This window comes from Hylobates moloch, unplaced genomic scaffold, assembly GCF_009828535.3.
Source record: "Hylobates moloch isolate HMO894 unplaced genomic scaffold, HMol_V3 SCAFFOLD_7, whole genome shotgun sequence".
Taxonomy (NCBI): domain Eukaryota; kingdom Metazoa; phylum Chordata; class Mammalia; order Primates; family Hylobatidae; genus Hylobates; species Hylobates moloch.
This window is the reverse complement of record NW_026652282.1, coordinates 132,992,561-133,014,623: the sequence shown is the minus strand read 5'-3', so window position 1 is coordinate 133,014,623 and position 22,063 is coordinate 132,992,561. Positions and strand designations below refer to the sequence as shown.

Here is a 22,063-nt window from a genome sequence, read left to right as displayed (position 1 = left end):
AAAAAAAAAAAAAAAAAAAAAAAATGAGTGCTTCACCCTATGAAATGTGCATTTCTGATAACTGATTTACACAGCATAAAGTTTAAATCAATAAATTACAAATCCTGGATCCCCACAGCTCATTTAGAAAATGCCTCAAAGTTATGGTTTTTGTAGCAGGTTTAACAGACCAAACATGAAGTGTTCTAGCTTCCTCTATTTCAAGTATCAAAGAAACATGAGGCTCAAAATCTCTCTAGGTTGTAACTGAAAATGCAAAGCATTAGAAGACAGTTAAATGTGGTTTGAAATACAATATTAATTGAAAGGAGATTATTAAGGTGTTTATCTGTGTTAGCCTGTTAAGTACTAGGACTTTAAAGTAATTTTAAATCTGAATATTTGTTCAGAAGTGACAAAGAACACAATTTGCCTATAAATGTTTTGGAGAAAAAAGTCAATCCTGATTTTTAAAACTCTTTCAACATTTTTAAATTTCCTTTTGAATGATATTAATTTAAATTTCAATCTGAACATAAATGTTTGGCTTCACAGAGCCTTAGATAATTTACTAAGGCTGTTTAAAGTCTTTCAATGTCATCAGAAATCCTGCAGTATAGAAAATATCTGGTACCCTTAAAGTTTCAGAGTGAGCTGATCTGCAATTTTAATGCTATTTTAAAAAAAGTCAAATATAAAAGACTGCTGAAATATAAAGCACTATTTCTAAAAGTTGCAGACACGATCCTATAGTCTGACAGAGTTAGCACAGCTACTCAGAATAAGCAACTTCTGGCCTTTTCCGAGGCACACTAAGTTTCCAGCTTAGAAAATACTCTAGCCTGGTCTTTAACATATTCATTAAGTAATAAGAATATTTTAAGGTCTTTCTGTCCTACAAGAAAGTAGTAAGTTTATCCTTCGAGACATCAGACTTTCTAGAACTGGCCCAACTGTATAAAATTTTAAGAAGTATGTGAAAGTGTAGAATCAACACCATGAAAACAGTGTGACAAAATTAAACATTATGTTGAATCCTTTTCTAGCTTTAAGTCAAAAATAGAAATCATGACTCTTCTGTAACATTAATTTTAAAAATACATAGAAGTGACAAGTGCTATTTTCCAAAAAGTACAATTTTTTCCCTACTTTATATCAACATGGAATGATTTCAGTTTTTCTGTATTAAAAGCTGGACTTTTAAAAAACTAGTATTGCTATGTTTAATGTGATGACTTTAATCAGTAGTAGCATCATTTTCCGCTGGGCCCCTAATTAGTCTTCGAATTCTTCTTTTTCCTGCATGCTGCTTGGGATGTACTTCTTCATAAAGGAAGTCTGAAGTCAACTAATCCCCATTGTCTATCTCGATCTTTCTAATTACATCCATTACAACATCCATAGTTGTCTTTCTACAATTTCTAGCAGAGGGCTCTTGCAGCTAGAATATAGCATCTGTTCTCTTATACTGCATGTGTATCCGGGCATTGAATAGATAAAAACTGTGGACTCTAAATAGTTTCCTTCATGGGAATGTTTACACAGAAAGAAATGGTAACGAGCTGAATACTTGGGAACCCTCTTTGGCAAATCTTTTAGTTCTGTATTTGTTGTGTTGGCCAAAATTATAATTTCATTTTTTATATTTATTTCCAACTGCACATAGTTCAGCTGTTATTCATTTTTTCCAAAGCCTGAAAGGCTTCTCGAGAAATAGGAAATGCTACTCCTTGTAGTGTTTGATGCTTAGTGTCCACACTCACGTCAGTCTGTACCTCATTGATTTCAATGTCATAATTCTTCCTCAGCTGCAGTCAGTAGGGCAGGGGAAGATTGTGACAGCAAACATTTTTTATATCCATGTAATGATACATCTTCCTTTACTGTTCCAAATACTTCATCTTTAATGCAGCCACCTCCAGATTCCTTTTCCAGAGTTGCTCTTGTTGCTGCATACAACTTTTTTGACGGACATGAGAATGATCTGGAAACCATGCAATGAATATTCATTCATATCCCTGGGCATTCTGAGAATCTAACCTGAATAATATATAGCACAGTTGTTTGTCCTCCAACAGGGGGAAAACAAAGGAATCATAATCCTTATCCCAGGAATCTGAAGGCTGACTATATGATCCAATCATAAGTTGCTCATTTTCAATAGATATTTTCAGAAGTCTGTACTTTCCATTTCTGGCTCTGGCAAGATCTCTTTAACATCCTCACTTGCTTGGATGCGGGTCTGGTGGGACATGGCAGCGGCCACTAGCTCCTGGCTCCGATGCTGAGTGCAGCCGAGTATGGGGTTTTCTAGATATAGAGTCATGTCGTCTGCAAACAGGGATAGTTTGACTTTCTATGTTCCTATTTGGATGCCCTTTATTTCCTTCTCTTGCCTCACTGCTCTGGCTAGAACTTCCAATACTATTTTAAATAAGAGTGGTAAGAAGGGCATCCTTGTCTTGTGCCTCTTTTAAAGGGGAATGCTTCCAGCTTTTGCCTATTCAGTATGAAGCTAATAGAAAATCAGACGGATTTGACAAGATGATTCACAGGAGAACAAAACCAAATGATCAAACAACGTAGGTAAAGATGCTTAAATGTATCTATTATTCAAGGAAATACAAGTTAAGTATCAATGAGACGTCACTATACGTATTATATTGGCACAGATGTAAAAAGAGTGCTAATGCCTAGTATTACAGATATGTGGGAAAAGGGTATGCTGAATAAAACAAATATTTAAAACAATATGGGGTCGGGCGGATGTCAGGAGCGCCGCCGCCGCCGCCGCCGGACCTTCTCCATTCCGGCCCGCAGCCCCGTGCCCTCCCAGCCTCTGGCGCCGTCCCCATGCGACAGCAACCCAGCCACCCCTGGAGCGCAGTTCTCGAAGGATGAAATTGAAGATAATTCAAATGACAGGACCCAGGCATCCAAAAAGATGTATATGGGCTCAGGAGATAGTTCTAGGAGTTGTGAAACTTCAAGTCAAGGTCTTGGCTTTAGTTATTATCCAGCAGAAAATTTGATAAGAGTACAAATGGCCACCTGATGAAACAGGAGAATACTATATGCTTCAAGAACAAGTCAGTTAATATTTAGTTGTGACCTCCTTTAAAAGGAAATATCCAGATTTAGAGAGACGAGATTTATCTTACAAGGAGAAACTCTACCTGAGAGAGCCAAATGTCATTACTGAAACTCAGTGCACTCTAGGTTTAACTGCACAGTGATGAAGTGATTGTTTTAATGATAAAGGAATATCCAGCCAAACATGCTGAGTATTCTGTTATTCTACAAGAAAAAGAACGTCAACAAATTACAGACCATTACAAAGAGTATTCCCAAATGTAACAAAAGAATACTCAGAAAGTTGAAGCCAGTAAAGTGCCTGAGTATATTAAGAAAGCTACCTGTAATCCCAGCACTTTGGGAGGCCGAGGCGGGCGGATCACGAGGTCGGGAGATCCAGACCATGCTGGCTAACATGGTGAAACCCCGTCTCTACGAAAAATTCAAAAAAATTAGCCGGGCGTGGTGGCATGCACCTGTAGTCCCAGCTACTTAGGCGGCTGAGGCAGGAGAATGGCATGAACCTGGGAGGTGGACATTGCAGTGAGCCGAGATCGTGCCACTGCACTCCAGCTTGGGCAACAGAGCGAGACTCTGTCTCAAAATAAATAAATAAATAAATAAATAAATAAATAAATAAATAAGCTGCCAAAAAAAGCAGCAACTTAAACCGGGAACGCATGGAAGAAAGAAGAGCTTATTTTGACTTGCAGACACGTTATCCAGGTGCCTCAAGAGAAGTAGGAAGTTTTGCCAACAGTGCAAACAAAGGTCAGTTCTTACCCAGTGGCTCTCATCCCCGGACGGTTCCAGGAATATCATAAGAGGTACTCACCAGATGAGCTATGGTATCTGCCATTAAACACAGCCCTGTAGGAGGCCACTCTGGATTCTGAGCTCCCTGCTCTAGACAGTGACGGTGATTCAGATGACGGCAAAGATGGTTCAGGTGACGAGAAGCAGAAAAATAAAGGCACTTAGGACAGCTCCTCTGGCAAGGTATCTGAAGGGGAAAGCTCTCCTGACAGCCAGGAGGACTCTTTTCAGAGAAGACAGAAATCAAAAGACAAAGCTGCCGCTCCAAGAAAAGATGGTCCCAAACGTTCTGTACTGTCCAACTCAGTTCCTGGGTACAAGCCAAAGGTCATTCCAAATGCTACATGTGGAATTTGTCTGAAGGGTAAGGAGTCCAACAAGAAAGGAAAGGCTGAATCACTTATACACTGCTCCCAATGTGAGAATAGTGGCCATCCTTCTTGCCTGGATATAAAGAAAATAAAGGACTCAAATGTTACCACTACACAAAACCACCAAACTGTAATGATAAATGACAAGAGAGAAAGAAAAAAAAAACAAAGAATATACAAAACAACCAGAAAAAAATAACAAAATGACAGAAATAAGTCTTCACATGTAAACATAAACAGATTAAATATTCCACTTAAAAGACATACACTGGATGAATAGACTTAAAAAACATAATCCAACTGCATAGTACTTACAAGAGACTCACCTCACTAGTAAAGACACATATAGACTGAAAGGGGTTGATAAAGATATTTCACACAAACGGAAACCAAAAGTGAGCAGGATTAGCTACAATCATATAAGATAAAACAGACATTAAATAAAAAAAGTGAAAAAAGGACTAAAACTATCATTATATAATGACAAAGAGATCAACCCAGCAAAAAAGATATAACAATCCTAAATATATATGCACCCAATACTGGAGCATCCAGATTCGTAAAGCAAACATTACTAGATCTAAAGGTAGAGACAGACTGCAGTGCAATAATAGGAAGGAACTTTAACATCCCACTGTCAACATTAGATAGATAATCTAGACAGAAAATCAACAAATAAACATTAGACTTAAACTAGACTTTAGACCAAATGAACCAAACAGACATTTACAGAACATTCTATCCAACAACTACAGAATATACATTCATCAGCACATGCAATATTCTCCAGGATGGACCATATGTTAGGCCACAAAATGTCTCAATGAATTTAACAAAATGAAAATCATACCAAGGATATTCTCAGGCCACAATGAAATCAAATCAACTATAAATAAACACCAAGAGGAACTTTAGAAACTGCATAAATACATAAAAATTAACCAACATGCTCCTGAACAATGAATGGTCAATAAAGAATTTAAGAAGAAAAAAATTCTTGAAACAAATGAAAATTGAAACATAACATATGTAAACCTGTGGGATACAGCAAAAGCAGCACTAAGAGGCAAGTTTATAGCAATAAATGGCTACATCAAAAAAGTAGGAAAATGACAAATTAACAATCTAATAATGTATGTGAAGCTGCTAGAAAAGCAAGAACAAACCAAACACCAAATTAGCAGAAAAAGGAAGTAATAAAGAACAGAACTAAATGAAATACAGACTAAAAAATACAAACCATCATGAATCAAAAAGTTGGTTTTTGTTAAATTGATAAACTGCCAGCTAGACTAATCAAAACAGTAGAAGACCCAAACAAACAAATTAGAAATGAAAAAGGACACATTAAGTCATATATGTAAGAAATACAAAAGATCACCAGAGACCATTATGAACAACTATGCTGACAAACTGATAAACCTAGAGGAAATGGATAAATTCCAGGAAACATACAATGTGCTGAGACTGAATTGGGAAGAAATAGAAAACATGAACAGACCAATAATGAGTAGCAAGATTGAGTCAGTAATAAAAAGTTTCCCAATGAAGAAAAGCACAGGACTGGACAAATTCACTGACAAATTCTACCAGAAGAACTAATACCAATTCTCCTGAAACTATTCTAAAAAAATGGAAGAGGAGAGAACCCTCCTTAACTCATTCTATGAGGCCAGCACCACTCTGATACAAAAACCAGACAAGAACACACACACAGAAGAAAACTACTGGCCAATATTTCTGATGAACATAGATACAAAAACTCTCGACAAAATTCTAGCAAACTGAATCCAATAGCATATCGGAAAGATAATACACCATGATCAAGTGGGATTTATACCAGTGATACAAGAATGGATCAACATGTGCAAATCAATAACCTCAATATATGACATCAATAGAATAAAGGACAAAAAACATATCATCATCTCAATAGATACAGAAAAAGCATTTGATAAAATTCAACACCCCTTCATAATAAAACCTCTCAACAAATGGGGCATAGAAGGAAAATATGTCAAAATAATAAAGGCTATATATGATAAACTCACAGCTGATATCATGCTGAATAGGGAAAAATTGAAAGCCTTTCCTCCAAGAAATAGAAAAAAAACCAGGATGCCCACTTTCACCACTCCTATTCAACATAGTATTGGAAGTCCTAGGTATGGCAATCAGGCAAGAGAAAGAAATAAAAGGCATCCAAATTGGAAAAAAGGAAGTAAAACTGTCCCTTTTTACTGGTGCCATGATCTTGTATCTAGTAAAACCTAAAAACTCCACCAAAAAATTCTTAGATTTGATAAGTAAATTCAGTAAAGTTCCAGGTTAAAAACATCAACACTAAAAAATATGTAGCATTTCTATACACCAATAATGATCTACCCACAAAAGAGATGAAGATGGCAATTCCATTTACAATAGCTAAAAATTAAAATATCTAGGAATAATTTTAATCAAGGAGGTGGGAGATCTTTACAATGAAAACTACAAAATGCTAATGAAAGAAATTGAAAATGATAAAAATATATGGGAAAACATCTAATGCTCATGGATCAGAAGAATGAATATTATTAGAATTGTGATTTTCCCAAAGTAACCTACAGATTCAATGCAATCCCTGTCAAAATATCAAAGTCATTTTTCACAGAATTAGAAAAAAAGAATACTAAAATTCACATGTAACCAAAAAAAATTCCATATAGCCAAAGCAATTCTGAGCAAAAAGAACAAAGCTGGAGGCATCACATTACCTGACTTTGAAATATATTACAAAGCTATAGTAACCAAAATAGCATGTTATTGGTATAAAAATAGACACATAGACCAATGGTCAGAATAGAGAACCTAGAAATAAATTCACATATTTACTGCCAGCTGATCTTTGGCAAAGTTCACAAGAACATTGGGGAAAGGACACCTTTTTCAATAAATGGTACTGGGAAAATTGGATAGCCATATGCAGAAGAATGAAACTTGATCCTTATCTCTCACTATATACAAAAATCAACTCAAAATGGACTGAAGACTTAAACATAATACTCAAAACTATAAAAATAATAAGAGAAAACCTAGGGAAAACTCTTCTGGACATTGGTCTAGACAAATAATTTATGATTGAGATGTCAAAAGCACAGGCAATAGAAACAAAAATAGACAAATAGGACTCAATTAAACTAAAAAGCTTCTGCACAGCAAAAGAAATGAGTGAAGAGACAACCTTTTGAATGAGAGGAAATGTTTGCAAACCATTCAACAGGGGACTAATATCCAGAATATACAAGGAATCAAACAACTCAACAATAAAAAAAATCTCATAAAATATGGGCAAAGGGCATGCCCAAAATGTACATAAAGAAATGCTCAATGTTACTAATCAACAGAGAAATGCAAACCAAAACCAAAATGAGATATCATCTCACCTCAGTCAGAATTGCTATTATTAAAAACACACAAAAAATTAACAGACCTTGGCAAAGATGTGGAGAAAAAGGAACTCTTATACATTGTTTTTGGGAATATAAATATAGCCACTATGGAAAACAGCATGGAGATTTCTGAAAAAACCAAAAGTAGCACTATCATAAGATCCAAAAATCTCACTAATTGGCATTTATCCAAAGCACGAGAAATCAGTATGTCGAAGGGATACCTGCACTCTCATGTTTATTGTTGCATTATTCACAATAGACAAGGTACGGAATCGACCTAAGTGTCCATCAACAGATAAATGGATAAAGAAAGTGTGGTATACACTTGTATGTGTGAGTTAAAAAAGTTGATCACATGAAGATAGAGAATGGAAAGATAGATAACAGAGACTGGGGAGGGTGATTGGGAGGAGAAGGGAAGATGAAGAGAAGTGTATTTAAAAGTACACACATAAATAAGATAGAAGGAATAAATTCAATGTTTGATAGAAGAGTAGGGTGACTATAGTTACAAAAATGTATTGTACTTGGGTTATGGACATCGTAGATACCCTGACTTTATCACTATGCATTACATACACATAATAGAATTTCATGTGTATCCCATAATTTGTACTGATAAAAAAATTTAAAAGAAGGTGAACCATCAGGCCGGGTGCAGTGGCTCATGCCTGTAATCCCAGCACTTTGGGAGGCCAAGGCCGGTGGATCACGAGGTCAGGAGATCGAGACCATCCTGGCTAACACGGTGAAACCTCGTCTCTACTAAAATTACAAAAAAAAAAAAAAAAATTAGCCGGCCGTGGTGGCGGGCATCTATAGTCCCAGCTACTCGGGAGGCTGAGGCAGGAGAATGGCGTGAACCCAAAAGGCGGAGCTTGCAGTGAGCCAACATATGCCACTGCACTCCAGCCTGGGCGACAGAGCGAGACTCTGTCTCCAAAAAAAAAAAAAAAAAAAAGAAGATGAACCATCAGAGAGACATTCTCCTGCAGGTTTTAGAGGAAGAGAACAATCAGCTATGTTGTGAAATGCCTATACAGAGGGGCAGCCGCTAGTAATTGAATGCCAACCCAACCCCAACAAACAGCTACCCAATAACCTAAGACCTCAGTCATATAGCTGCAAGGAACTGAATTCTGCCAAAAACTTGAATGAAGATGGAAGAGTCACCTGGGCCCCATATGATAACTGCGTTCCCGACCAACACCTTGAATGCCAGTTTTTGATACACTGAGCAGAGGACCTTAGCAGGCTATGCCCAGACAACTGACCAATGGAAGCTGTGAGATAATAAATAGGTGTTGTTTTAAGATGCTAAGTTTGTGGTAATTTGTTACACAGCAATAGAAAATTAATACAGCATGCTTCTTGTTTCTAGACCTATCCTGGGTAGACAGAGATGTGCGGTTGTCATTCAAGTGTAGGCAGTACAGTTCTGGCCTCTGGTTAACTGCTTGAAGTCTATTTCCTGGCCACTAGCCCTTGTGTTGGGTGTGTTCTGTCATTTCGTCAGTGGTGTTAAGGACCAGTCATGACCAATCCTTATGCATTACATAGTGTTAGTATCCCACTCCCTCACTCTCATCTCACTATATGTTCCTACTCTATTTCTAGAGCACAGAGAACTTACCTTCTTGTGTTATGTATGTTATGCAGCTTTTAAAAATTATTTGAAATATTACACATATCATCTTTTTGTATTTGAAGTTGGAGGGGGATGTTCATGCATGTGTGTCATTTCACATGTAGGCCCAGAAATCCAAAAGTACTTAAAATTGGTAAGAATACTAAATCTGCAATAAACAAGCCAGTAAAATAGATTATCTTCAGCAAAATAGTATCCTGTAAATGCTGTACCTTGGAGGAGCCAGGGTTTGTTCTAGAAACTCCTCAATTTTAATGAAGTCTGTTTTCAACTCCTTGTTATACACCAGGAACGGAGGATTGGTACCTGGGGCTAAGTCCTTCAGTTCTTCAGGCTTTCTATGATTATTAAAAATAAGCAGAGTTAGGTCTCTAGATAAAGTACACATTAAATAAACACCAATATTTTATTGGTATCTACCAATCTCAATTCCTAGAATTTAACATGTCCTGATTTCTCTTACCTGGTCATGTCAACAGTTGTCACATTAAATTTAACTCCTTTAAGCCAGAGGATCATGAAAAGGCGTTGGCAAAAGGGACAGTTTCCAATACTCTCTCCATCACTTCCAGCCTATTAAGATAAAGAGAGACCTCAGTTCATTTGTTTGTTCAATAAGTATGTATTCAATGCCTACTAGGAAATGAGCCAGTTGCTAGAGACAAACATGGACATTCTTAATCTCATGTACTCCATCATCTATGGACAAAGAGATATAGGGAAGCAAATAATTTCATTATATGTAAAGTTACAACTGTGATGGGTACATAATAATAATAATAAATTTTATATATTATCAGAATTTATATAATTTTCCTATTGATAGACATTTAAGATATTCCAAAATTTTTACTACTCTAAGTACTTCAGAAACAAACATTTCTGGGCATATAGCTTCTTCCACTTCTGAGATTATATCTTTAAGGTTAATCTTTAAAATGAAAATGATCAGTAAAATGTATGCACATTTTCCATTTTGATAGATCTTACCAAATTTCCTTTCTGAAAGGTACCTTTCCATATGGCCATTGACCATTTCCTTATTTTGCAAATTGTTTGTTCATGACAGTTTTTAATTTTTTTATGAAGGTAATGACTTTTTCTTATTGCTTGGAAAAATTATTTGTATATTAAAGACATTAACTCTTTGTGATATATGTTACATGTAATTTTAAAAACATGGATTATGTAAAATTTAAATTTACATGAGATCTACCATGCTTTTTCTCTATGTGGTCTGGCTTTTCTGATCTGCTTATATACATCAAGATTACAAAAAACATATTTCCTTACTTTATTTTCATATTTTGATTTACCATAAGGATTTTCTGTCACGTTTTCTTCTAGTACCATCATGGTTTAATTTTTGCATTTGTTTCATTTATTTGGATTTTGTTTTGGTGTAAGAAGTGTATGAGGACTTCTTTAGCATTTTTAAATGTTTACAAATAGTTAATAGTCTTATGCCTTTCGTTAAATAAATCCATCTGATATGGTTTGGATATTTGTCCCCTCCAAATCTCATGTTGAAATGTAATCTCCAATGTTGGAGGTGGGGCCTGGTAGGAGGTGATTGGATCCTGGGGGCGGATCCCTCATTAACGGTTTAGCACCATCACCTTGGTAATAAGTTTGTTCCTGCTCAGTTAGTTCACTCAAGATCTGGTTGTTAAAAGTATGTGGCACCTCCCCCCCTTGCTCTCTTGTTTCCACTTTCAGCATGTGGGACACCTTCTCCTTCTTCACTTCCCACCATGATTGTAAGCTTCCTAAGGCCCTCACCAGAATCAGATGCCAGCACCATGCTTCTTGTAATATCTGCAGAACTATGAGTCAATTAAACTTCTTTTCTTTATAATTTACCCAAGCTCAGATTTTTTTTTATAGTATTGCAAACACAGCCTGATACATCATTGTATTAAGTCACTCTTGCATTACTCTGAAGAAATACTTGAGACTGGATAATTTATAAGAACAGAGGTTTAATTGGCTCACAGTTCTGCAGGCTGTACAAACATGGCACCAGCATCTGCTCAGCTTCTGGGGAGGCCTCAGGAAAATTTTACTCATAGCAGAAGTTGAACTGGGAGCAGACACTTCACATGGCGAAAGCGGGAGCGAGAGAGAGAGAGAGTGGGGGATGAGATGCCACACTTTACAACAACCAGATCTCATGAGAACTCACTCACTATCATGAGGGCAGCACTAAGCCATGAGAGGTTTGCCCTTATGACCCAAACACTTCCCACCATGCCCCACCTCCAGAATTGGGGATTAAAATTTAACATGAGATTTGGGCAAGGAGAAATATCCAAACTATATCAACCATCATTTTTTTTCTACTGATTGAAAACACTTTTCTGCTTTGAAATTTTATATGCACTTGAGTTTATTGGTGGACCCTCTATTCTTTACTTATTCATTTACTTACCCAATGAATATTCACTGAACAAATTATGTGTGTAACATATATCAGACATATACATATATATGTATATACACACCAGATATTAAAATAAAAACATTCCCCCAAATTAACTCTCAGTTTTAAACAGATAAATTATTTGAAGAAAGGAAGTGCATTTTATGAGTGTTTAACAGAGAAACTCAGAGAAATCTATGTGGGGTCTGTCAGGGAAGGCCTTCCCTGAGGAAGTAGCATTTAAACTGAGTTCAGAGGATAAGTAACAGTTAATTAGATGAATGGGCAATAGGCTTGAGCATGGCATGTATAAAGAACTGAAAGAAGGTCAATATGACTGGGATTCAGAGGAGGGAGAGAAGAGAAAAATTCAATAAGCTGGGATACAGCAAAACTAAAATCTCCTGCTTTTCAAAAGAATTATTAAGAAAATAAAAAATGTCTTGTATCCATAACATATAAAAATACAAATAAAGAACACAACTCAACAACTAACTACCCAACTTTAAAAATGGGCAAGAGAGGCCAAGTGTGGTGGCTCATGCCTGTAATCCCAGCACTTTGGGAGGCTGAGGCAGGCAGATCACTTGAGGTCAGGGGTTCGAGACCAGCCTGGGCAACATGATGAAACCCTATCTCTACTAAAAATTAGCTGGGCATGGTGGTGGGCTCCTGTAATCCCAGCTACTTTGGAGGCTGAGGCAGGAGAATTGCTTGAACCCTGGAGGCAGAGGTTGCAGTGAGCCAAGATCATGCCACTGCACTCCAGCATGGGCAACTGAGTGAGACTCCATCTTAAAATAAATTGGGCAAAAGAGAGGAGAGGTGGAGCAGGAAAGCCAAATTAAAGGCTTCCCAAGAAGGATGGGTACAAACAGGCCCAGACTGTGAAGATTACAATAAATACCTAACTCTTTAATGCCCAGATGTAGATAAACATCCATAAGAATCAAGACCATCCAGGGAAACATGACCTCACCAAATGAACTAAATAAGGCACAGGGACCAATCCTGGAGCAACAGAGACATGTGACATTTCAGATAAAGATTCAAAATAACTGTTTTGAGGAAACTAAAAAAAAAATCAAGATAACACAGAGAATTCTATCAGATAAATTTAACAAAGAGATTGAAATAACTTAAAAGAATCAAGCGGAAATTCTGGAGTTGAAAAATGTAACTGACATACTGAAAAATGCATCAAAGTCTTTTAATAGCAGAATTGATCAAGCAGAAGAAAGAATTAATGAGCTTGAAGGCAGGCTATTTTAAAACACACAGATGAGAAAGAAGAAAAAATAATAAAAAAGAATAAAGCATGCCTATGAAATCTAAAAAATAGCTTAAAAAGGGCAAATCTAAGAGTTATTGGCCTTAAAGAGGAGGTAGAGAAACAGATAGGATAGAAAGTTTATTCAAGGGATATTAACAGAGAATTTCCAAAACCTAGAGAAAGACATTGATATGCAAGTATGAGAATGTCATAGAACACCAAGTAGATTTAACCCAAAAAAGACTATCTCAGGGCATTTAATAGTCCAACTCTCAAAGGTCAAGGATAAAGAAAGGATCCTAAAAGCAGCAAGAGAAAAGAAACTAATAACATACAATGGCACTTCAATGTGTCTGGAAGCACTTTTCAGTGGCAACCTTACAGGCCAGGAGAGAGTGGCATCACACAGTGAAGGTGCTGAAAGAAAAACACTTTTACCCTAGAGTAGTATATCCAGCAAAAACATCCTTTGAACACGGAGAAATAAGAATCTTCCCAGACAAATGAAAGCTGAGGGCTTTTTATCAACACCAGATATACCCCACAAGAAATGCTAAACGGAGTACTTCAATCAGAAAAAAAATAAGGTTAATGACCAATAAGTAATCATCAGAAGGTATAAAACTCACAGAAAAACACAGAATATTATAATACTGTAACTGTGGTTTGTAAACTACTCTTAAGTAGAAAGACTAAATGATGAACCTATCATTTAGGCTCTTTATGTGATGAACCAATCATTTGGGCTCTTTTTGTGATTCCATATGAATTTTAAAATAATTCTTTCTAGTTCTGTGAAGAATGTCATTGGTAGTTTGATAGGAATAGCATTGAATCTATAGATTGCTTTGGGCAGTATGGCCATTTTAATGATATTTATTTTTCCTATCCATGAACATGGAATGTTTTTCCATATGCATCTGATGAAGGCCTAATATCCAGCATCTATAAGAAACTTAAACAAACTTACAAGAAAAAGCCTATTAAAAAGTGGGCAAATAACATGAATAGACACTTTTCAAAAGAAGACATGCATGTGGCCAATGAGCATATGAAAAAAAAGTTCAACACCCCTGATAATTAGAGAAATTCAAATCAAAACCAGAATGAGACACCATCTCACACCAGTCAGAATGGCTATGATTAAAAAGTCAAAAATAGGCTGGGCACCATGGCTCATGCCTGCAATCCTAGCACTTTGGGATGCCACGGAGGGAGGATGGATCACTTGAGCCCAGGAGTTCTAGACCAGCCCAGGATACATGGCAAAATGCCACCTCTCTATATAAATAAAGTAAAAAAAATACTGTCAAAGTTGCAGGGAAAAAGGAACACATACACGGTTAAGTGGGAGTCTAAATTAGTTCAACTATTGTGGAAAGCAGTGTGACATTTTCTTAAAGACCTAAAAATAGAACTACCATTTTACCCAGCAATCTTATTACTGGGTATCTACCCAAAGAGATATAAATTATTTTATCATAAAGATGCATGCACACATGCTCACTGCAGCACTATTCACAATAGCAAAAACATGGAATCAATCTAAATGCCCATCAATGGTAGACTGGATAAAGACAATGTGGTACATACACACAATTGAATATGATGCAGCCATAAAAAAGAATAAGATCATTAAGATGGCAGATAGGAGGCAGCACTAGCCTGCAGCTCCCACTTGGACAGACAGAGAGGTGTGGAGGCTCACATCACGATCTTTTGTTCCAAGAACTACCACAGCAACATTCCAGGGAAGCTGAGAGAATCCACAGACCCTCTGAAGGAACTGGAGCACTGCTGCATGCTCCCTGAGATGCTGAAAAACTGTGAGTCTCCTTGCTTTTTAGCTGGGAGGCTGGTGGTCCAGGGCAAGTTCTCAGCCTTGATCACCAGGTGCCCGGAAATAGACTCGGTGCTGTTGAGGGGGCACAGTGGGAGTAAGACTGGCCTTTAGGACTTCAGGCTGCATGGGTGCGGGGTGAGCCTGTGACTGCCAGCTTTCCCCTACTTCCTTGGTGACCTGTATGACTCAGCAGAGGCAGCTATTATCCCCGTGGGAACATAACTCCATTGGCCTGGGAACCACACCCCCATCCCCTACAGCAGCCACAGCAAGCTACACTCAAGGAGAGTCTGAGCTCAGACATGCCTAACCCTGCCCCCACTTGGTGGTCTTTCTCTACCCACCCTGGTTGCCAGGGACAAGGGACATAATCTCTTGGGAGCTCTATGGCTCTCCCCACCACCTGAGAAACCTGAATACTTAACCAGGTGACCCTAGGGAAAGTTTGCTTCCTCCCTAGAGTACTACAACTGATGTGCTCTTGAAAGCACCACCTCCTGGCCAATACAAATCCAGCACATTAAACAAAAATACAACCAAAGACTCTCACAGAATCCACTTCACTCCCCTGCTATCTCTACCAGAGCAGGTGCTGGTATCCATGGCCGAAAGACATGAAGATGGGTCATATCACAGGACTCTTTGCAGATACTCTCCAGTACCAGCCTGAAGCCAGTAGCTCTGCTAGGTGGCTAGACCTAGAAGAGCAAAAACAATCACCACAGTTCGGCTCTCGGGAAGCCCGATTTCTAGAGGAAGTGGGAGAACAACACATCAAGGGACCACCCTGTGGGACAAAAGAATTTGAACAGCCCCTCCCAGATCTTCTCTCTGACATAGTCTAAGCAAGTGAGAAATAACCAGAAAATCAATTACAACAAAACAAGGTAATTTAACACTCCCAAAAGATCACACCAGCTCACCAGCAATGGATCCAAACCAAGACAAAATACCTGAATTGCCAGAAAAAGAATTCAGAAGGTAGATTATTAAGCTAATCAAGGAGACATCAGAGAAAGGTGAACTCCAACTTAAAGAAATCATAAACATGATACAGGATATGAAAGGAAAAATCTTCAATGATATGAAAGCAAAAATCTTCAGTGAAATAGATAGCATAAATAAAAAACAACCACAACTTCTGGAAATTAAGGACACACTTATAGAAATGCAAAATGCACTGGAAAGTCTCAGCAATAGAATCAAACAAGCAGGAGAAAGAACTTCAGAGCTTGAAGATAAGGCTTTCAAATTAACCCAATCCCTCAAAGACAAAGAAAAAATAGTTTATCACAAAAAGATAATTGCCTAGGCATATAGTCATCAGGTTATCTAAAATCAAGACAAACAAAAGAATCTTAAGAGCTGTGAGGAAAAAGCATCAGGTAACCTATAAAGGAAAACCTATCAGAGTAACAGCAGGTTTCTCAGTAGAAACCCTTACAAGCTAAAAGGAATTGGGGTCCTATTTTTAGCCTCCTTAAACAAAACAATTATCACCCAAGAATTTTGTATCCAGTGAAACTAAGCTTCATAAATGAAGAAAAGATACAGTCTTTTACAGACAAACAAATGCTGGGAGAATTCGCCACTACCAAGCCAGCAATACAAGAACTGCTAAAAGGAGCTCTAAATTTTGAAACAAATCCTTGAAATACACCAAAATGGAACCTCCTTAAAGCATAAATCTCACAGCATCTATATAACAATAACACAATGAAAGAAAAAAACAAGGTATTGAGGCAACAAATAGCATGATGAATAGAATAGTACCTCACATCTCAGTACTAACATTGAATGTAAATGGCCTAAATGCCTCACTTAAAAGATATAGAATGGTAGAAGGGATAAGAATTCACCAACCAAGTTTCTGCTGTCTTCAGGAGACTCACCTAACACATAAGGACTCAGGTAAACTTAAGGTAAAGGGGTGGAAAAAGATATTCCATGCAAATGGACACCAAAAGTGAGCAGGAGTAGCTATTCTTATATCAGACAAAACAAACTTTAAAGCAACAGCAGTTAAAAAAGACAAACAGAGACATTAAAGAATGATAAAAGGACTAGTCCAACAGGAAAATATCACAATCCTAAATATATATGCACCTAACACCAGAGCTCCTGAATTTATAGAACAATTACTGCTAGACCTAAGAAATGAGATAGATGGCAACACAATAATAGTGGGGGACTTTAAGACTCTACTGACAGCACTAGACAGGCCATCAAAAAAGAAAGTCAACAAATAAACCATCAACTTAAACTATACCCTAAAACAAATGGACTTAACAGATATTTACAGAACATTCTTCCCAACTGCAGAATATGCATTCTATTCATCAGCACATGGAACATTCTCCAAGACAGACCACATGATAGGGCAAAAAACAAGTCTCAGTAAGTTTAAGAAAATCAAAATTATATCAAGTATTCTCTCAGAACACAGTGGAATAAAATTAGAAATCAACTCCAAAAGGAATCCTCAAAACCACACAAATACCTGAAAATTAAATAACCTCCTGAATGATTGTTGGGTCAACAATGAAATCAAGATGGAAATAAAAAATTGTTTGAACTGAATGATACAGTGACACAACTTATCAAAACCTCTGGGATACAGCAAAAGTGGCTGTATTAGTCAGGGTTTTCTAGAGGGACAGAACTAACAGGATATATATATATATCCTATTAGTTTATTAAGTATTAACTAACATGATCACAAGGTCCACAATAGGCTGTCTGTAAGCTGAGGAGCAAGGAGAACCAGTCCAAGTCCCAAAACTGAAGAACATGGAGTCCAATGTTTGAGGGCAGGAAGTATCCAGCATGAGAGAAAGATGTAGGCTGGGAGGCTAAGTTTGTCTCATCTTTTTTATATTTTTCTGCCTACTTTATATTATAGCCATGCTGGCAGCTAACAAGATGCTGCCCAATCAGATTAAGGGTGGGTGTGCCTTTCCCAGCCCACTGACTCAAATGTTAATCTCCTTTGGGAACACCCTCACAGACACACCCAGGATCAATACTTTGCATCCTTCAATCCAATCAAGTTGACACTCAGTATTAACCATCAGAGTGGTGCTAAAAGGGAAGTTCATAGTATTAAATGCCTACATCAAAAAGTCTGAAAGAGCACAAATACACAATCTGAGGTCACACCTCACAGAACTGAAGAAACAAAAGCAATCCAAACCCAAATCCAGCAGAAGAAAAGAAATAAAGAGCAGAGCAGAACTAAATGAAATTGAAACAAACAAACAAAACACAAAAGATAAATGAAACAAAAGCTTGTTATTTGAAAAGATAAATAAAATTGATAGACAATTAGTGAGATTAACCAAGAAAAGAAGAGAGAAGATCCAAATAAACTCAATTAGAAATGAAATGAGAGATATTACTACTGATACGACAGAAATACAAAAAATTATTTAAGGCTTCTATGAACATCTTTACATGCATAAACTAGAAAACCTAGAAAAGAGGATAAATTCCTGGAAATATAAAGATCTTCTAGATTAAACCAGGAAGTTATAGTAACTCTGAACACACCAATAACAAGCAGCAAGATTAAAATGATAATTTAAAAATTGCCAACAACAACAACAACAACAACAAAAGTCCAAGACCAGACGGATTTACAGATGAATTCTATCTGGCATTCAAAGAAGAATTGGTACCAATCCTATTGACACTATTCCATTGGATAAAAAGGAAATTATCCCTAAATCATTCTATGAGGCCAGTATCCCCCTAATACCAAAACCAGGGAAGGACATAACAAAAAAAGAAAACTACAGACCAATATTCATGATGAACATACATGGAAAAATCCTTAACCAAATGCTAGCTAATTAAATCCAATAGCATATCAAAAAGATAATCCACCATGATCAAGTGAGTTTCATACCAGGGATGCAGGGATGGTTTAACATCTGCAAATTAATAAATGTCATACACCACATAGAAATAATTAAAAACAAAAATCACATGATCATCTCAATAGATACATAAAAAGCATTTGACAAAATCCAGCATCCCTTTATGATTAAAACCTTCAGCAAAATTGGCAGAGAAGGAACATACCTTAAGGTAATAAAGGCCATCTATGACGAACCCATAGCCAACGTTATACTGAACAGGGAAAAGATGAAAGCATTCCCCCTGAGAACTGGAACAAGACAATGATGCTCACTTTTACCACTTATATTCAAGATAGTACTGGAAGTCCCAGCCAGAGCAATCAGAAAAGAGAAAAAAATCAAGGGCATCCAAATTGGTAAAGAGGAAGTCAAACTGTTGCTGTTTGCTGATGATATGTTTGTATACCTAGAAAACTCTAAAGACTCATCCAAAAAGCTCCTAGAACTGGTAAATAAATTCAGCAAAGTTTCAGGATACGAAATTAATGTACACAAAATAGTAGCTCTCCTATATACCAATAATAGTGACCAAGCTGAGAATAAAATAAGAACTCAATCCCTTTTACCATAGTTGCAAAAAAAAAAAAGAAAACTCAGGAATATACCTAACCATGGAGGTGAAAGACCTCTACAAAGAAAACTACAAAACACTGCTGAAAGAAATCATATATGACACAAACAAATGGAAATACATCCCATGCTCATGGATGGGTAGAATCAATATTGTGAAAATGACCATACTGCCAAAAGCAATCTACAAATCCAATGCAATTCCCATGAAAATACCACTGTCATTCTTCACAGAACTAGAAAAAACAATTCTAAAATTCATATGAAACCAAAAAAGTCCACATAGCCAAAGAAAGACTAAGCAAAAAGAACAAATCTGGAGGCGTCTCATTACCCGACTTCAAACTATACTATAAGGCTATAGTCACCAAAACAGCATGGTACTGGTATAAAAATGGACACATAGACCAATGGAACTGAATACAGAACCCAGAAATATAGCCAAATACTTATAGCCAACTGATCTTCAACAAAGCAAACAAAAACATAAAGTGGGGAAAGGACATCCTATTCAAATAATGTTGGGATAATTGGCAAGCCACATGTAGAAGAACGAAACTGGATCCTCATCTCTCACCTTATACAAAAATAATTCAAGACGAGTCAAAGACTTAAATCTAAGACCTGAAACCATAAAAATTCTAGAAGAAAACATTGGAAAATCTCTTCTAAGCATTGGTTTAGGCAAAGACTTCATGACCAAGAACCTGAAAGCAAATGCAACACGAACAAAGCTAAATAGATGGACTTAATTAAATGAAAAAGCTTCTGTATAGCAGAAGAAATAATTGGGGGCTGGCAAGATGGCCAAATAAGAACAGCTTTGGTCTGCAGCTCCCAGCGAGATCAACACAGAAGGCGGGTGATTTCTGCATTTCCAACTGAGGTACCCAGCTCATCTCACTGGGACTGGTTAGACAGTGGGTGTAGCCCAAGGAGGGTGAGCCAAAGCAGGGTGGGGCGTCACCTCACTCAGGAAGCACAAGGGGTTGGAGAACTCCCTCCACTAGCCAAGGGAAGCCTTGAGGCACTGTGCTGTGAGGAATGGTGCACCCCAGCCCAGATACTATGCTTTTCCCATGGTATTCGCAACCAGCAGACCAGGAGATTCCCTCCGGTGCCTATGCCATCAGGGCCCTGGGTTTCAAGCACAAAACTGGGCAGCCATTTGGGCAGACACCAAGCTAGCTGCAGGAGCTTTTTTTCATACCCCAGTGGTGCCTGAACACCAGTGAGACAGAACCATTCACTCCCCTGGAAAGGGGGCTGAAGCTAGGGAGCCAAGTGGTCTAGCTCAGTGGATCCCATCCCCATGGAGCCCAGCAAGCTAAGATCCACTGGCTTGAAATTCTCGCTGCCAGCACAGCAGTCTGAAGTCAACCTAGGATGCTTGAGATTGGTAGGGGAAGGGGCGTCCACCATTACTGAGGCTTGAGTAAGCTCTTCTCCCCTCACAGTGTAAACAAAGCCACCAGAAAGTTGGAAATGGGCAGAGCCCACTGCAGCTCGGCAAAGCCGCTGTAGCCAGACTACCTCTCTAGATTCCTTCCTCTGGGCAGGGCATCTCTGAAAGAAAGGCAGCAGCCCCAGTCAGGGCTTATAGATAAAACTCCCATCTCCCTGCAACAGAACACCAGGGGGAAGGGGTGGCTGTGGGTGCAGCTTCAGCAGACTTAGACATTCCTGCCTACTGGTGCTAAAGAGAGCGGTGGATCTCCCAGCATGGTGCTCAATCTCTGCTAAGGGACAGACTGCCTCCTCAAGTGGGTCCCTGACCCCTGTCCCTCCTGACTGGAGACACCTCCCTGCAGGGGTCGACAGACACCTCATACAGGAGAGCTCCAGCTGGCATCTGGCAGGTGCCCCTCTGGGACAAAGCTTCCAGAGGAAGGAACAGAAGGCAATCTTTGCTGTTCTACAGCCTCCGCTGGTGATACCCAGGCAAATAGGGTCTGGAGTGGACCCCCAGCAAACTCCAGCAGACCTGCAGCAGAGGGTCCTGACTGTTAGAAGCAAAACTAAGAAACAGAAAAGAATAGCATCAACGTCAACAAAAAGGACGTCCACACAGAAGGTCACCATCCGAAGGTCACCACCATAAAAGACCAAAAGTAGATAAATCTACAAATATGAGGAAAAACCAGTGCAAAAATGCTGAAAATTCCAAAAACCAGAATGCCTCTTCTCCAAAGGATCACAACTCCTCGCTAGCAAGGGAACAAAACTGGATGGAGAATGAGTTTGATGAACTGACAGAAGTAGGCTTCAGAAGGTGGGTAATAACAAACTCCTCCAAGCTAAAGGAGCATGTTCTAACCCAATGCAAGGAAGCTAAGAACCTTGAAAAAAGGTTAGGCAAATTGCTAACTAGAAAAACCAGTATAGAGAAGAACGTAAATGACCTAATGGAGCTGAAAAACACAGCACAAGAACTTCGTGAAGCATACACAAATATCAATAGCCAAATCAATCAAGTGGAAGAAAGGATATCAGAGATTGAAGATCAACTTAATGAAATAAACCATGAAGACAAGATTAGAGAAAAAAGAATAAAAAGAAACAAACAAAGCCTCCAAGAAATATGGGACTATGTGAAAAGACCAAGCCTACGTTTGACTGGTGTACCTGAAAGTGACAGGGAGAATGGAACCAAGTTGGAAAACACTCTTCAGGATATTATCCAGGAGAACTTCCCCAACCTAGCAAGGCAGGCCA

At 38.0% G+C, this 22,063-nt stretch overlaps 1 protein-coding gene and 2 pseudogenes across 3 annotated transcripts in view; 1 reads left to right on the top strand and 2 right to left on the bottom strand.

Annotated features, from left to right (window-relative positions):
* The window catches only part of CLIC2 (chloride intracellular channel 2), a 109,802-nt gene that overhangs the window by 11,851 nt on the left and 75,888 nt on the right, over positions 1 to 22,063 (bottom strand). For all 3 annotated transcript variants that reach the window (XM_058441621.1, XM_032757830.2, XM_032757831.2), the window contains exons 2-3: positions 9,784 to 9,893; positions 9,533 to 9,658 (exon numbers count right to left, since the gene is read on the bottom strand). In XM_058441621.1, coding sequence (XP_058297604.1) covers positions 9,533 to 9,658; positions 9,784 to 9,893 — 236 coding nt within the window. The remainder of the gene's footprint in view (positions 1 to 9,532; positions 9,659 to 9,783; positions 9,894 to 22,063) is intronic.
* LOC116812137 (twinfilin-1-like) lies at positions 1,217 to 2,269 on the bottom strand (annotated as a pseudogene).
* On the top strand, positions 2,909 to 8,909 carry LOC116812225 (PHD finger protein 10-like; annotated as a pseudogene).